Genomic DNA, 17,904 nt, shown 5'->3' with positions numbered 1-17,904 from the left:
CTAAACAAAACAAACCCAAAAAAACTTTTCCAGTGTAGCTCAGTTGACTTTGCAACAACTTCTAGTTCTTGTCATAGTTTCTTCAGAGACTTTACAGAAACCACACCATAATTTATAGCTTTTGTCCTGAAAACTGGAGTAATCTCCCTAATCTTAAAATTCAGCAGTAAATGCATGAATTACCAGCTGGGGTAGCAATCTCTCAGTTAATACTTCAGAGGCAGCAAATGCTTTTCCCATAAACTGCTGTGCATCAAATAATCATTTCCTGTAATACTGTTTAAATTTAGATGCTAAAACATTTGCATATATGATATATCAAAACAGAGTTCCTAGATACAGACCTTACCAGAGACCCATATCCATCTGCAGTGGCGGCTGGTGTCCGGGTGCAGGGACATCTAAAGCATTCTAAATTGCTTGAGATGCTTATGTCTGGCAATTAAATTTAGTCTTGAGTTTCAAAAAGGATTAAATCTATCTACCATAATTTGAAATAAATAAATACTCTTCCCTAAAGCAATTACAACCTTGATTCTAAGATCTAGAGTCTGTTAACTTAAAATAGTGGGGCATGTTGTAGGTGTGTTTGTGTGTGGTGTTGTTATTTTTTGTTTGTTTATTTTTCGTTTGCTGGTTTAGTTGGTGGTGGTTGAGGTAGGTTTACCGCTGGTCCTAGTTTTGAGTTGCAATGGAAAAACCAGGATAACAGGAATGTAGTTTAACAAGACCTGTTTCTTCATCTGAGACTTGTTTACAAAGACATGTTTAGTGTAGGTCACTCTTTCACTGTAATATCTGGCACTAATGACAGTCCCATTTCCCCTTTTGTTTAGAGGTGATTTTGGTAGTTTTGTTTGTAATCCTGATTTCTGAGGGGAAGGTGATAACTTCCAAATTTCCATGCTGCTTACTGCAAGATGAAAACCTTTCTGTATTCCTGATTCATAACTTCAGGAATGTTAGCCCATCCAGATTGACACTGCTAAAACTCGAGGTTCAAGACAGCCCTAACAGTTATGAGTTCCCTTTATAACTGTGGGGTGACCCTTCATGGCAAAAGTTATGATCGCTCCCTATGAGAACAAGAGAGGTAGTTGTGCACTCCTGAAGAATAATAAGGATTCTCTTTGCTCCAGGCTTGGAATTTGTTGAAAATTTTTCAAGGAAATATCAGTCAGTAAAAGCCAGTTTTCTGTAACTGATATTTCTGTGGAAAATTACTGTTATATGACAATTGTTAATCCAGATGGTTTCTTGATTCTAGGCTAAAGCCTGTCACTAACTCACCCTTTCACAGAGTGGGCAGATTTCTTGCAGGCTGGGACAGTTGCGTTGAGTGAAGGTGGCCCAGGTTCAAGCCTGTGTTTCAAACCGGGCAGAGCAGGGACTTGAAACTCGTATCCAAAGTACGAGTCCTAATCTGGATGTCTTAGTGCGTGGAAGAGGGACACTGCCTACCTAATGGTGACACTTGTATTTATATGGTAACACATGAAAACACTTGAACTGTTGTAATTTTCAGTTTTCCAGGTACAGTAAAAGACACTGGCATGTAACCAATTTTTTTTTTTTAAGAGGGAATGTTTGAAAGTCAGAATTTCAGACTGATATAGTTAATATTTATGTTTTTTTGTCAGGTTCTACTCATATTTTGACACCTAAAAGACTACTGGATGAAGTAAAGAGCCTTAGTAAACCGAAGGATATGGTCTGCACTAAGGATGAATAGAAATGGTGATGTTTATGATGCATTAGGAAAAGACAAATAGTGTGTACATTCTTAGGGAATTTACTTTTCTAAATACTGTACCAGGACGCTACATGGTTCTGACTACCAGAATGTCATTTTATAATTTAAATTTGCTGCTTTTTTGGGGAGTATAAGGCAGAGAGAGGGAAAACTCAACACATGTGTTTCCTAGGTTGTATTTAGTATACACAGTGTTACACTGTAAGCGCTTTTTCAAAAGGGCATGTTCATTCCTAACAAATTATGCTAAAAGTTACCATGATTATATATAAACTGGAATTGTTTTTGAGAACTGTGAAACCTTTCTATAATAGAGTTTATTTCTAAAAATGACTGAATTCAAAAGGGCATAGGCTCTTAGATAGAGGCTTCAGAAGAAAATTTGTAAATATGGGCTTATGTTAAAAATATTTCACACAAGTGCAATGTCTCAAGCTGTAATATTTTCTGTAAAATAATTCACTGAAAATTCTTTAAATATATGTAATTGTGAAAAATCAAAAGTTTTTTGATGGTGGTGGGTAAAGGAGAAAGTTAATCACGGAAGTACTAAATTCTAATTTCAATAAATAACTTTGGAGAAATACTGTCAACTGTGCACTGAAGTACGCTTTATATTTAAGTATATACAGGGATTATTACTAAAGCTTTTCAAAAAAGCCTTAATTTCTTACGAACTTCCTTATGATTGTGTCTACATAGTCTGTCTGTTTTATAAGGTGAATTGCCTGTGATATAGAAGTTACAAAATTTTAAGCATCAATTGCCTTTTCAGGGGAGTGGGGGCAAGGGAAAGGGAGAGGAAAAGAAGGGAAGCAGTTGAATCTTTCAAATGGCTTGGTAACTTAAAAGAAGAGCAAACCAAATACCAAAACCTGATGCGTTCTAGAGAATTTACTGTTTTCTTCTACTTTATTACATACTAAGAAATACATAAATTTGTGTTGAAGGGGATCAAATAAATTCAAAATAGTATTAATTCTGTAATACTGGTAATGTTTAGATTTGTCTTAGAAAATTAAAGTATTAACTTACTAACCTCTTACAGGGATGTTGTATTGATGTGCCTTGAAATGTTAGTTTGTTGTATACAGAATCTGAGAGAAATGTCATAATGAAAAAAGAATAGATTACTCATGTCTTTTTATTTACGTATTTCCCGGCTGTAAGGATATTCATCTTTTGCTCTGCAGAAAGGTGGTTTTGTTTCTTTTCCCTTAATTTTGCCCTGAGGTTAACTAGTAGGTTGAGAGAACATCTTTGCTAGGTAAGTTCACTCAAAGTTAATTAGAAGGTGGGAAAAGGTCAAATTCCAGTACTGCATCAGAGAGGAATGAAATAGGAGATGGTTATGTAACAACTCTAAAATGTTGCAGGACATGGGGCAGGGGGAGGGTAAGTGGCTGTAGCTTTCAAATGCACCTGTGCGAGTTAGGCATCTATCGTATCTATAATGTTTTTGTGAATTCTAGTTTCTAACTGTAAAAATCCAGAATAGAAGTACTTATTTAAGAAATGCAGTGTTCAACATTTTCTTACTGAAGATGCACACTTTGAAATCAGTATTAAACACTTAACACTTAAATTACATATACTCCTTACACTTTGGCAAGAAGAACCCAAGGTCGGTGTAAAAGCTGTATGTAGTTGCAGACTTTTTTTTTTTCTATTCCCAAAGCTTAAAAGCAATAAATACAGAACAAAATAACTGATATCAAAGTATCCTACTTCAGGACTGAAATAATGGATTTCAGCAGTATATAAAATCCACTATACTGATGTTTATTTGTTGCATAGATAGGAAGAAATACCAGCTTGAAATGTTGGATTACTTTTGCATGTTCAGCAATTAGACTTTCTCCAAGTGTCTGCTTTAGGCTTAAGTGCTATCACCAGCTCAAAATTTGATAGCTGATAAATATAAGACTGAGACTTTTGAGTTTTGGAATCCATCACCCACTTTTTCCAGCAGGCAAAGACAAACCTTATTGTAAAGGCGGGTTAATAGAGGTGCTTTAAAGTAAGAAATGGGACAGCAACATGTACAAAGCAGCTCCTGGTTTCTTACAGGAGCTTGTGAAGGAAGGGGATGCTGCGGGTGGGGGATTCTTCTAAAGGTGTTTTTTCCCCAAGGATCTTCTCGGCTACTTTTTTATTCTCGATCAAGAATTGTTTTATCAAGAATGGCAAAGAGTTGTATCATGATAAACGTCTGCCCCCAAAACCTAATATTTTAGAGTACATGTAACAAGGTATATTATAATTTTGAAGGTTCCTGTTTTCATATTATACATCTTAAAATAGATACCCATTGTGTACATGTGGGCCCAGATTCATGTAAGCACAGATGTTGTTCTGATTACCCTAGATAATAAAGATATATATTTCCAAGTGCACTTTATTTCTTAAGTTGAACTTGGACAAGATTCAGGGATGACTAAGAGGAAAATCAAAGGTATGGAACAATTGCCATGTCAATAATGGCTAGAATAGGATCCTTGATCAAGGAGGGGGAAAAGTTGATGGAGGAGTATGTGCTGGAAGCCTCAAAAAAAAAAATGTTAGTGTGCAGACTGAAGAGACAGACACGTCACCTCCTGTTCAGTGTGTGAAGTTACCACGTGAAACTTGCAGTTGTCAAATTCAAAACAAAAGGACCTTTAGCATCTGAGATCTGATAAGGTAAGAACACCACGTGGAAGAAACAGACAATTTAATTGTAAGGAATACATAGTCAACAAATGGTATTACTCAGTTAGTGAGACATGCAAGGAAGTGTCTCAAAAACAAACAACTCTCAATGTAGGGCACTCTAGAAACAAAACGTTTACATATGTTAACTATGACGTGGTATGTTACCATGATGCTTATAGATGTCTCGGGTGCAGAGGCTGCTTCCTTTTGTTGGTGTGCTTAAGCAGCTGCTGTTAAGGTGTGGGAAGAAAGCATATGTAGTAATAACTGAGATTTATTCTCCTATTTGGGGGTGGGGAGAAATAAAAAGTCAAAAAGCTATCCTTGCTTGTTTAAGCAGATTTTTTTTTTTTATTAAGCTGTCCTAAGTGAATACTTAGAGAAGGTAAGTGTATACAGTAACAGGGGTTAGCCAACATTCTAAAGACTTTCAGGAGAATTAGTAATTTGTTTTCCAGTTCTGAGACTGAGTGTAAATATGTGGAATACCAATATGCTCTGTTTTCGTTTAGTACTGATAGTCACAGAACAGCTGGCAAAGTCAGCTAGCTGGCTTTCTTATCTCTGTATTTATCATTTTATACTTGCAGAAATAGTGACGCTTCAGAATCAACTAGCAAAACAATACAGCCTTTGAAACTGGGTAATTAAAGCTGTTTTCTTTTAACTTTAGCCAGATCTTCTGAAACTGCTCGTACCATTCGTTCTGTGGCTTTCTTCAGACTGTTCGCTGTCTGTATGGCATGATCCAGAGTGGAACTTAAAATCTGATGGGAAAAATAAAATACAGCCTTGTTAATACTGAAGGCAAATGTTTGCTTTCAAATGACGTTCTTTGTTTCAGTATATGAAACATAATTCCAGAAGTAAGATCCAGGGCTACTTTTCTGTCCTTTTCACCATTTATACAAGGTAAAGTTGCATGCATGCTCGTATGAAGTCACATACTAATATATAAGCTAAAACTTCCTCCTGTCTTATCCTCAAATGGACTAGACATGCTTAGATTGTAAAAATCAACTTGCTAAGAATGGGGATGTTCAACAGTGCCATGATGTGAGGATGTACTCTTCCTGAGATAGCTGTGTGGCTTTTAATTTTTCACTTACACTTGCACTGGAATCACTGGCATTTCTGTTTCTGATGTTGATTGCAGATTTGCTTTGGGCAGACTTCTTGCTGGGTAAGTATTGATGTGAAAGGATAATTTTATCATAGGTGCTTGAATAGCAGGTTTTGGCAGCCTCAAAGTTTTGCCTAAAGATAATATATATATAGAATAGAATAAAAACAATTTTAGTAAGCAAGAGAGTTTCCAAACGATGTATTAAATGTATACAGCTTGATAGCATACACAGTTACAAGTTAATTTTAGAGTGAATAAAACTTTTCATTTAGTTGTAAAACACAATCCATCATAACTTGTGTTACATCTGTACTGCAGTAAGACACAAAATATTCCAGGGTAGAGATTCAGGAAATCTCTCAAAATAGCATTATGTTCTTGGTGCTGTAACCTTCTCTTACAGAGTGGTTGGTACCATTGATTCTCAAGTGCAGCTGCTGTACTTCCAGGCCATTACTGCTCTCAAAAACTATGATAACAAAACTTGTCTGAGCTTGTCCAGTCTGTGCTATAGTTAAGAATCCATTTTACTCTCAGACTCACAGTGTAATTAAATGTTAGCAATAGTTAAAAGTAGGGCTGTTAATTATAAAGAAATAGTTGGTAGCAAACAGAATTGTTTCTTAAATACTACAGACCTGCTTTTGAATCCGTGAGCAGGAACATCCTCTTAATGAAGTGAGATATTTTAAAATTTTATTTCTTTTACTAAATGTGTCAGCTAAAGAAATCAGATGTTGACTCTTCATTGAATTAGAAAGATTGAAGAACTACTATAAGAATCATTTATGCTTGCTTTTAGGGTAAATACTTTAATTATTCAGTAAATTTCTAATATACAGCATGCTCCACTAAAGAGAAAACATTCCTCCTGCTTATGATACTGGTGACTTTTTTGCATGCTGAATCTTCAACAACAGCATTTTCTGTTGTACTACATACAGTTATTGCTACAGCTTACCTTTCAGAAAGTCTGTTTACAAATTCAAGTGGCTGCTTATTTTTTTGAGCCTTTTGAGTGGAGATTCTCTTCTGTAAATAAGCTGGAGTTGTTGAGGCCATGTTTAAAACAGAAGCAAAAAAAAAATTCTATATTTAACACTTTATTTAGCATAAGTAAAAAAAATCAAGTAACTGTTGCTGCTGAATAAAACTTGAATGTGTTTAAGATTTTTTGCAAATGAGGACAGATTAACCTTTGAGTTTGCTGTTGGATTTAGTTCTATGACAAATGATATGCAGATTTATATTCATTTTCATACAGTGAAAGACTGCAGGGGGAAGTGTAGAATAATTAGATTCTCATAATCCTAATAATTACATGAATACTACTTTGATTTACAGCTTTACAGTATGTATATAGAGAAGTAGCTAATTTCTACTTTCTTCCCACTGTTGAAAATTCCTATTTTCTGAGTGTAATTTCTTCCTACAGCATAGAGAGGAGTCTGAGATAAGTGAATTTAAAAGCTTTTTATTTTCAGCTTTTTATTTTTTTTTTTAAATTAGACTTTCCTTGGCTTTGTATGTCACACAATTTGCATGTAGAGCTGGAATTTTTTTTAGTACTTGTTTACACTGCGTTAGGTAACAGCTAGGACTGAAACAGTTGGCACAGTAATGCCCAATATTCTTCCGTGTGGCCCTGCAGAATGAGATATTCCTGTCATAAATGAAATACAGAAGGGACTCCTCTCATAAAGAACCAGAGAAGGTTAAAGCTCTCATGCACAGGGATTAAACTTGGCGAGGTGTGTTAAAGGTGCATTTGCTGATCTTGCTCTGCAAGATCCGTACGCATGTGTTTAGCTGTGCTACTGATTGCTTATACTAAACTAAATTTGGCCTGATATGTGTGCAGTGTGGCCTTCTGCCCCTTAAAACCTAGCCTGTGATTGGTAATTATTTCAATAACACATCATACTTACACGTTGAACCAGAACTTTTATTTCTACGTAGGGCACAAGACTGAACAGACTCTCTGTAATTCCTGAGTTTAAATTTATCTCTGCTTCCTCTAGGACATCTGCACCTAAGTCCTGAAAACAAAGACATGTTGTTTAGAAAAACAAACGCTATAAACAAAAATATTTTTGTGTAATATCTTTGCAATCAGTATACCTTTTCTCTCTCCACATAATCTTGCATTGAATGTTTTGTAAGTGTCAGTCTCACAGTTCTCAAGTTCCTCGCTTTGTGAATCATAAGAATCATAGGCTGAGATGTCTTCTGAATGGCTGCCTAAAATCCCAAAAACACATTAAAAATGTCTGAAATGGTAAAAATTTTGGCCTGTGTACCTAGGTAATTATTTAGCTTTCAGCACCATAATTTCTGAGCCCTTAGCTGTCATTAATGCTACTGCAATTTAAAGAAGTACTTCTTCCTCCATTTTACAGGTGGAGATTGATCTTTAAAGATTGACTTTCAGCCCTGACTATAAGCCTTAAATGTAAATTTTTCTTTTTGTGGGGGTGGTGGTGTTTGTTTTCAGTCCCAGAACTGTTGGGTTTTTTTTTTGTTTGTTTGTTTTTTTTAAAAAAGCTCTCCATCTTCCTGTCTTTAGATTCTTGTTTTGAAGGTTAAAATTCCAACAAGTTGAAGTGTTACGAAAAAAATGCAGCCTGAGAGGAACGTGACAAGAGAATTTGGGAGGATCTGATACCGCACTGCTTTAGTTATTGCACAAACCAGTACTAACAATAATGTCCCCAGTGTATTATTTTACAGTGAAAGGATATCACAGAGAAGCCAAGGACAAAAGGTAGATCAAAGGTAAGAATAACCTACGTATTCAGACTTAAAACTGAATCTAGGACAGCTCATGCTATACTTTTATTTATTGGGTAGTAACAGCTTCAGTGTTCTGCAGTGGAAAGATAAAATTGGGATGCCCAAAGAGAAACAAATGCTGACAGATACTTAGTGAAACTCCAAGAGCTGGAGTCTTGGGTGACTTGACAGCTGACTTAACTAGTTCACAGTAGCCTGTGTGGGCTCTAGTTTGGATGCAGTGAGATTGTATTATTAGGAGCTGGACTAAAGAAGAAGAGTATTTCTGGTCTGTGTCAACCCTGAACGGATCAAAGATTTAGGTAGAACTACTTTTCCTTTGTTTTCATGCAGAATAAGAAAGTTGAATCCAAAAATGAAAAGTGGAAGTACTGATATGAGATGTTTCAGTCATCGAGTTTGGAATCTCCTAGGGCATGGAATAAATGCACATAAGGAAAAAAAGCAAAATCAAAACATTGTGTGCATGCCACTGTTATGCTTTTGAAAATGTTAGTAGTAGTAATATTTGGAAACTTATCTAAAAAGGTGAATTAGAATTATAGAGTAATTCAGGTTGGACAGGGCTTCTGTAGATCATTTGGCCCAATCCCCTCTCAAAGCAAGATGAACTTAGGCGAAGTTGCCTAGGTCCCTGTCCAGTTGAGTTTTGAATATCTCGATATTTTTGAGGGTTTTGAGTATCTCAATGTGGAGATGCCACAGCCTCTCTAGGGAAAACTGTTTCAATGTTTGACTAGACCCAGAGTTAAAACTCTTTTGCTCATATCTAACTGGAAATTCTGTTGCAGCTTGTCTGTTGCCTCTTGGTCTGTCACTGAGACTTCCAAAGTGAATTTGACTTGGTGTCTTCTTTAGTCTCCTTTTTATTCTTAGTGTCTTGTGCTAAGCAGTAACATTTGTTAAAACTACAAAACAATTTTCATGCTGCTGAGATATGACAGAATTGTATTTCTTAACAGGATTCAATGGGAAGCATAAGCATAGTTTTGACCTTTGTATGCCACCACTACTTACTCAAGTTGGTATCTGACAAATCAGTTGGTTTTCTCTGAATGAAGAGTGAACATGTTCCAGTTTTCGTTTCCTGGATATTGGTATTTCTTTGAGCATGAAAACAGAATGATATCTTAATTGTATCTTAATACCTTCATGATGAGCCTTATGAGCATATTATGTTAATGTCAGCAGTTCTTATTCGAGGAGAAAGCAGATCTACTCATAGAAAGAACTCTACCTATATCAATTATCTGAAAAGGGGGTAAGTAGAAGCTTAAATTAAAAATTAACCAAATGCGAAATAATGACCTCTGTAGTTAAAGGACACATTCTGACAAAAGGACCCTGACTTACCAGAGCTGTTAAACATGCTTAAAAGTAGAGGTCTTGATAATCACATCTTTAAATAGCAAAGTATGAAATCCTATGTATTTATATACGTGTTCACATATGTTCCATCAAAATATTATCAATAATAAGGATGATATGGTTTCTTAGTAACTTTGAGCTATTAAGGTTTTAATTTTACTGCCTTTAGATAATTAGAGGAATATTTGAGATGTACCTTCTGACAGAACAAGAACAAAGTTCCTTGTTTGCCTTATTTGACATGTATTTTCAGTTTAAGGCATACAGTATTGTCAGATTTATTTGGAAAATTTTCCACCCCCTCATGAAAAAAATGATCAAAAGATTGAGCTAACTTTCCTTAAATGACAGAGGGGAAAAAATGGAAGCTAGGTGTTTTACTAGGTAAATATTAACATCTACTCTGTAAAATAATCTGAGAGCCTATTTAGATGGATATTACTGTGTTCTACACTGCATGTATTATATGATCTAGCTTTGGACAGAGATTTAATCTGCCAAAATTTCGAATTCCAAAATAACCCATGTGGAATTATTTTATCACAGTGACATCTCTGTAAATTAAACTTAGAGTTTGACCCCTACGCTTGAAATACATGCAGATGTATCAATATGCTCTCCTTGCAGGCCTACCAGATTAGTTTCTGACAATGATAATTTCAAATATTTTTCATTGCTGAACACTTTGCATCCCAATTTGGGATGCTGACGTGTATTGCTGAGTAGTGAACACAGACAAAGCCTCTTCTCTTAACACAATATTAAAATAACTCTGTCATTTAAGCACCATAAACCTTATACTGGTCCCCTGAGATAGGCTACTTTGTAATATGAATATAATCCTCTCTCTAATAAAATTGATGGGAGTTTTGCCATTTCTCTGGTGGTCTGGTATATCACATACCTTATGTGATTCAACTAGAAACTGGTGATAAACTTGAAAACAGATCATCCTCTCATTTTATATGTATTAAAGACATTATTCAGTGTTTCATGCAGAGGCCAGTATAGAGACGTATCAGTGTACATGCATGTATCTCTTTACTTAGCTGTAGAAAACCACGTCTATGACTAACCAAAATACGTAATACAATTACCCTTTCATACTTTCTTCATCAGGATTAAATTTTTGACTTAATGTACCCTGACGATGGGATCCAAGACCTTCAGCAGCATATTTTTCCTCAGGTGAAAGGAATCTCTGTTGAACCCAGAAGGCAAAATGAATTTATGTATGATTGCTTATATTACTGTGTACATATCAAACAGGATACAGTGGCATCACTTGTACATCACTTCTGTACTGTTTTTATTTGCCATCAACTCTACAATTTGATTGATCTATTTACAATTCTAACTGTAGAGCAGACTGGACAAAATATGAGCACATTTTGTCTGTGAAGCTGGAATTCAAGACAGGTTTTCATGTTGCTTTGAGAAGGATTAGCATATACTAGTTTCTCTCAGTGCCTTAAAATTGAATATTTTTGTAGGCAAGCAATTGCTTGTAGGTTTTTGCTTTCTGAACAAATAATAAAGGCAGGCTAGTAAACACAGTTAAGTCTTTCCTGAGAGAAGCAAACTTTTATCACTAATTTCAAAAATGTTTGAGAGTCTTTCCTTAAATTTCTCTTTTGGAAACCAATTCAGCAATGCTATGGTATGCCGTAGTATCTCAAAAGCTGAGCCATCATACTGTGCAAAGACTGAAGAGAAAAATGTGTGATCTCAAAGATGAGTAAGATAATCTAAGTTTAAAAAAGTGAGTATGGAAACAGATGTCATACCATTAGGTTAGAAGAATGCTTGTGTGCTAGCAGACCACCTCTTCCCAGAGGCTCTGTTCCTCTTCTGGAAGTTGATTCAGCTCTCTTTTGTAACCTTAATTGGTTAAGAGGAAACCATTTATTTTATTTTGCTAATCTCATTAAGATGATTAACACCAATTAAATACTCCCCAGGAGGGCAAGGATGGTATCTAGAATTGTTTTACGAAGTTTTGATGGCTTATTATGTAAATGTCTGCATCTCTCCTTTTTCTTGTTTAATTAAAAATACCACATAAATATTGGCAAATAGTTTTTTATTGGCCCTGTGCTTTGACATTCACATCCTGAATTTGTGTGGCTGCCATGAATTTTGTACAGAGGTATGACTTAACTCCTAGTGAAACTGATGGTAGTGTTTTGGCTTCAGGAAGTACTTTGGGGTCCATAAGACCCAGGAAGGTGAGAATTACCAGGCTGGAAGGAATTTTTGGATATGTAGTTATGGAATTCTGTAAAAGTTTTATTCTGGAAATATTCCCGTTGCTTTCAGAGATTCCAGACATCCCAATTTTCTATATTCAGCAAATACTTTTATAAGTTTTTATAACAATTTCAACAGTTGTTTCAAAGTTTTCACTTACATGTGAAGGCAAAGATTGCACTTGTCACCTTCTAAACAAACTTGATTTGTCTGTGGGATTCCATCAGTTGTCTGACACTTTTCTTTCTCATCGTTCTTGTGAAGAAATGCGGTTTCAGTACCTCTTTGTGGAGGATCAGCAATGCTTGAAACTACTGGGCTCTGTAGAAAGTCACCATAGCATAGATACTTGTAGTATGTGGTCATTGCATTGCAAGTACATGACTTCTACCAGCCAGCATTTTCTGATTGTCTCTAACTTGGGATTCAGAGAAAAATGTTTTCTAAAACATGGACCATAAAAGTGTTTGGTGATACTTATCTGTAGATTTGTAGAAGGCCATAAGATTATTTTTTTGTGCATTTATGATCCAGGACAAAATATTACCATATTTAGCAGTAAACTCAATTTTCTATAGCACAATAATGTTTGGCTTTCTACGAATTCTGCATTTTTAAGAACCTTAGACAAACCAAGTAATATCTCTTCCAATTAAATGATAGTGATGAATTCCCAAAAACAAAGACAGATTTGTAAAAGTTAAAGTAGCTGCTCATATTTTCTTATTCTGAAATAAATGCTTTTGAAGCTGGGACTAAAAATATTCAGTTTAGCTGTGCTTTTATACTTAGATTTCTGTTATAACTAATGAAATATTATGAAATTAATATTTCATAGGAAAAAAACCCAAAACATTTTCTTTGAAGTAACATGCTATCTAAAAGTGTCATGCTCTTATTAGAGAACATGCAATAGTACAACCACACTGAGGTTCTTGAGACTTGCATCAATAAAAAAGAATAATGTAGTCTTTAAATAATAAAACTCACTGAGTTACCTCACAAAGAGAATATGATGAATGGGCAGATTCATAGGAAGTGGGCAAAGATGACAAGTTGCATTTGCTGTCATCACTTTGTTCTTGGATGTCTTCAAGCAGCATGCCAAGTCTAAATATTTCCCCTTCCACCTTTCTAAACCCAATTGCAATACACAGTTAGTAAAACCTGTATAAACTGGTATTTATTTCTTATTATGATAACCATATTGGGCACTGAAGTACACTTCCTATAGGAAAAAATAAATTAATGGAGTTCACCGAGTCACTTTTAAGAACTTGAATTAATCAATTATATATCCTAATTACAATTATGTTTTATAAAGCCCAAGATGAATTTTGGCCAAATCACTTCCAGCTTACCACATGTAATATTAAGATAATGTTTTAACTTCAGAAAAATTCTAATAGGTAAATGAAGTAATTGCTGTAAGACACTCAAAATAAAATATACTTAGCACTTATCTTCTAACCTTTCAGGATCAAATTCTCCAACGTTGATAGACTTGTCCTTGTAGTTCTGCAGCTGTAAATTATGGTGCTTTTCTCTAGCTGTTAAGTAATTCCTTTCCAAAGCATCAAGGTATCTTTTCAATTGATTTAATGCCTTTATCAATAAGAAATAATTGAATAGCAAATGTCATTATAAATTAGACAGCCACAGTGATAACTGCTTATGCTGTGTAAGCCAGATGCTATTTGCAGTGATGTTGGTAAGAATTTTGCTACTGCTATGAACTGGAACAGGACTGTGTCTTGTAGGTCCACCTAGTACTCTGTGCTGCTCTACTATATACAAGTGAAATATTAAACCATGACTTCTGAACTGATACCCTACACGTTAAAATTCCTAACTTATACGATGGCTTAAGGCCTTTCACTAATAGTTTTGAGTAGTAATTCTTAAAACAGATTTAAGAATTCAGCCACTTACTGAACACCTTCATTTTTGCCTCTTAAACTCATAATTTCAGTCTGAGGTTAAGAAAAAGAGTATTTTGATTGAGAAGGATGTCTGTCTGAGGAAAACAGGGAGTATGTTGCCAGAAAATTGTGCGTCTACAGCCATTTAAAGTGCATTTTGGATAACATAAAATACATAAATTAATTTACCAGATAGTTGTCTTGTAAAAGGAATGTCTCTTGGGTCATATGCTTAGAGAAGTCTTCCACCTTCAAGACAAAATATTAGACTTTTATTTGGTATTTTAAAAATTAATATGCCAAATTAAATAGAACTTGAGCATCAGTGCAAAGTATATATTGAAACAGAGCTCTTTACTTTCTTTATCAGTTGATCTGTCTGATCCTTTAGTACTTGAGACATCTTTTCTCCTAGTGTTAGTTCTGGCAGTGAATTAGAAGGATTTAGACAATGTGCTTTTACTGTAGCAGCTGCTGATGCTGTTGTTCCACACTGTAATCCTACACAATACAAAATAATATCAATCAATTGGAATTTCTGCCCAAAAGTGCTATGAAATTACATAAGTAACTTACATAGTTACTGTAATGTTATTTACTTGCTTTAGACAAATCACGTGTAGGTTGTATAGGGATAAGAGTCTGGGATGTAAAGACTTCAGAGGATGTTCCAGTGTCTCCTGAGTAAATGGCAATGCTGGCATTTGGAAAATCTGACTGAGGAAGTATCTGTTAAAATGAGATAGAAACATAGAAACAATGTATAGAACACTTGTGGAAATAAATACAAAATTCAGAAATAACTCAAAATACAAGTTACTAATATTAATGAAATGTTTATTATAACAAGACCATATAATTTTCTGTGTTTATAGTTTGATAATGCAAAGTGTCTCATTGTATAAAAACTTAAATATGCAATTCTACGTTGTGAAAATCTAAAGAGGATTTGCATAAATAGGAAATACAATGTGAATGTGACAAAACAGTTTTGAGGAATATTCATTGTCTCAGAGAAAAAGATGAATTAATTTAAAAACAAATAAAAAATTCTGAGGTATTTACCTTAGGATTCAATCTCAGAGGATCAATATGATTCTGGTTGTCAGCATACTGTGTCTGCATCTCATTTGCAGCCAGGAAATAATAGGGAAAACTATTAAAACGTGTTACATCTTGAACAATTTGCTAAGATATAAATCTAGGAATGGACTTAAGCATCTGAATAGCTCTCGGAGTGAACTCCATGGTAAGGCATAAAATTGAAAAGTAACTATCTAATTGCTAACAAACTTTAGGATAAATTTACCACAATAAGAGGAAACATTGTTGTCAAACCAATCCTTTAAAAAGAATTAACTTGCCAATAAATACCAGTATAAATAGTCAGAGTGTTAAGCTGTGAAAAAAGGCAAAGATGTCTTTAACATAAACACAGGCACAGTATGAAAATGTATTTGTAAGAAAAACTTGCGATTTAGTACTTTTGGTGAATTGGAACATTTACGTGTAATATGTGAAATGACAATTTATAGTGAATTTCCTAATGATTTGAAAGGATGCTTTATAATCACAACTTATACTCCAGAGCATCACTAAATATTTGGTAATGAAAGTTCTATATAAATTCAGTCCCCCAAAATGTTATTTGTGAAAGCAGTTATTGATTAAAGTGATATACTCGCTGATACCTATAGACTGCCTGCATGAACTAGTCATGTTAGATTTTACTGGAGACGGAGTATCTTCTTATGGTAAAGATCACTCTACCAAGTATTAAGAATTTCTTAAAGCATCTTAATTACCTCTAGCTGTTGCAACAGTTCTGGAATGCTCATTTCTTCTTGATTCTCTACTTCAGCAGAATTGAAATAGTTCTTATTTTCTAGAACACTGTTCACAATGACTGATTTACTTAACAAAAAGGGGAAGGATCTTGTTCTTTCAGTTGTAGGAACTGAGTTAATATTGTCACTTCTTTCTGGTACTTGAACTTCTGAAGCAACTTTGGAGAAGTCGGGAAGGCAATAATGAGCTTGACCTTGGCCATATTTGAGCTCCTGAAGTGAAACTGTTTTCTTCAACAGGTCTCTCTCTTCTTTCATGTTTTGAAAGAGGTGTGTATCTTCATTCTCATTAATCACTTGTGAATTTTCTTGTCTGCACCCACACTTACCAGTAGAAGAAATAGGTTTCTTTGAAACGCATCTATTTTCATTTAGTGAATTTTGATTTTTATCACCAGCGTTTACTTCCTCGTGCTTTTCTAAGTGATATTCTTCAAAGTTAGTTGCCCGTTGTTTGTGTGCTAAAGGGCCTTTGACATGTTTTGAAGGCTCAGGTTTGTTCACAGCGTCATTGATACTTTCAGTAAAGGATGTCTCTGGTATTGTCTCGCATTCAATTAATTGGCATGTGCTTATTAACTCTCCCTTAGAAAAATGACGCAAAAGGACATCGGACATTTTTGAGTGAGTTAGATGTTCTTTGCTATCTGGTTTACTAAAACTACCAATAGGTAATTGCGTCTTAAAGGAAGTTTCACTTCCAGGCATTTCAACTGCAATTCCTGTTGTTCCTGTTGTTCCTATGGCACCTCTATGATGACTGGAGAATTCTTCAAGCTGTGGGTGAGTTTCATTATTTGCTGTTGCTTTTACGTTTTTGTTATCTTCAGAACAGGCTAAGTTTAAAATACTAGAAATATCTTTTGTACAAGTACAGTCATTCAAATGATCTGAATTACTGTCTGTACAGGTTATTCCTACATCTCCATCATAAGGTAAGTCATCCTGTTCCTCATCAGTTGCATTTGTGATACAGTCTAATTCATCTGAAAATGAACTATTCATTTGGGTTTTCATCCAGTCTGACAGGTTATACTCTTTTGTACTCTCCATGTCCAGTTTATGTAGAATATGAGTGCCATTGCTTCCCCAGTTTTGGATAGAGCTTTTAGTATTGCATGGATCAAAATCTGTAACGTATGAGTAATAATTATTTTATACTTAAATACATTTGAGAATAAGATCTACATCTGTCTTCTACCTATTGTAGGGTTTTTTTTTTTATAACCACCCCCCTGACATGGATGTTTTCTTTTCATATTTACACTAGTTTAAGTCTGGATTAACTACTAGAGGAAACAGAAAGACACAACTGCCAGAAGCATTGGGAAAAAGATAATTGAGCTTAGCGCCAGGTAACAGTCTTTGCTTGCTAAATCTCTCTATAGCATTATAGACAAAAAACTTAGTACCAGAGCCAACAATGGTATCAGAATTCAACCTCGGTTAAAAAAAAAAAAAAAAAAAAGTAATAAAGTACAATTCCCCACACTTTACCTCCTCACCATTGTTTCTTCAGCCTCTGCACCAGAGAAAAATCAACAAACTTTTTTCAATTGATTTCTCACCCCATTTCATCAGATAAAATGCAATGAATGAATGTGATACTGAAGTAACGTCCGCCCTTGCCAGCTTCACAAACTCCGTTGTTTCAGCGGTATGAGCCGAAAGAAGCGCACTTACAGCCCGTTTCCTACAGCGACTCTACCGCGGCGCGGCTCTGCTTTCTCCTTCTTTGTGGGGAAGGGAGCGGCGCTGCTGTTGTGAAAACTCCCCCTGCGGCGGCACTGCGTTCCGCCGGGGCGGCTCAGGGATCACCTGCACTTGCGCTGCTCTTGTTACCCGACCCGCCGCCGCCCCAGCCGGCTGTAGGGGTGGCGCAGCGGGGCCCGCCAGGTGCGCGGCGGCGCCGCCGCCATCTCCGCTTACAGGCCGGTAACCCGATCGCGGTGCCCGTGTGGGCGGTGCCGTTCCCCGGCGGGGCGGCAGGGCTGGCCCGCAGGTGCTGCGGCGGCCGGGCACCTCCCTCCTCCCCCGCCCCGCGCCTCACGGGGTGCCCCGCCCACTGCCCTGGCCCCGCCCTCCCTCCCCATTGGTCCGTATGAACGATGCGGCCTTCCGGCGGCGGGGCGGAGCGTGCGCAGAGCCGTT

The 17,904-nt window shown here is 36.0% G+C and overlaps 2 protein-coding genes across 8 annotated transcripts in view; one reads left to right on the top strand and one right to left on the bottom strand.

Annotated features, from left to right (window-relative positions):
• Positions 1 to 4,830, top strand: part of STXBP3 (syntaxin binding protein 3) — a 28,711-nt gene extending 23,881 nt beyond the window's left edge. For all 4 annotated transcript variants that reach the window (XM_054212238.1, XM_054212237.1, XM_054212239.1 and 1 more), the window contains one exon: positions 1,641 to 4,830. In XM_054212238.1, the coding sequence (XP_054068213.1) occupies positions 1,641 to 1,732 (92 nt within the window). In that variant the 3' untranslated portion in view covers positions 1,733 to 4,830. The remainder of the gene's footprint in view (positions 1 to 1,640) is intronic.
• On the bottom strand, positions 4,811 to 17,774 carry AKNAD1 (AKNA domain containing 1). 4 transcript variants are annotated; one of them, XM_054212233.1, is made up of 17 exons: positions 17,322 to 17,774; positions 15,712 to 16,883; positions 14,972 to 15,031; positions 14,506 to 14,635; positions 14,265 to 14,407; positions 14,096 to 14,155; positions 13,456 to 13,589; positions 12,983 to 13,118; positions 12,145 to 12,305; positions 11,522 to 11,615; positions 10,832 to 10,935; positions 9,384 to 9,469; positions 7,695 to 7,814; positions 7,502 to 7,612; positions 6,535 to 6,616; positions 5,557 to 5,704; positions 4,811 to 5,214 (listed from the first exon to the last, which is right to left on the bottom strand). In XM_054212233.1, exons 1-17 carry the CDS (start codon positions 17,329 to 17,331, stop codon positions 5,095 to 5,097), a joined length of 2,871 nt encoding a protein of 956 aa, XP_054068208.1. In that variant the 5' UTR covers positions 17,332 to 17,774; the 3' UTR covers positions 4,811 to 5,094. The 4 variants fall into 4 exon arrangements, with proteins under 4 accessions (XP_054068208.1, XP_054068209.1, XP_054068210.1 ...); XM_054212234.1 differs by having other exon boundaries at positions 14,972 to 15,025; XM_054212235.1 differs by having other exon boundaries at positions 17,437 to 17,774.
• Between the last annotated feature and the right edge of the window lie 130 nt (positions 17,775 to 17,904).

The sequence above is a fragment of the Rissa tridactyla genome, chromosome 8, assembly GCF_028500815.1.
Source record: "Rissa tridactyla isolate bRisTri1 chromosome 8, bRisTri1.patW.cur.20221130, whole genome shotgun sequence".
Taxonomy (NCBI): domain Eukaryota; kingdom Metazoa; phylum Chordata; class Aves; order Charadriiformes; family Laridae; genus Rissa; species Rissa tridactyla.
The sequence above is the reverse complement of the archived record's forward strand: the minus strand, read 5'-3'. Positions and strand labels throughout refer to the sequence as shown.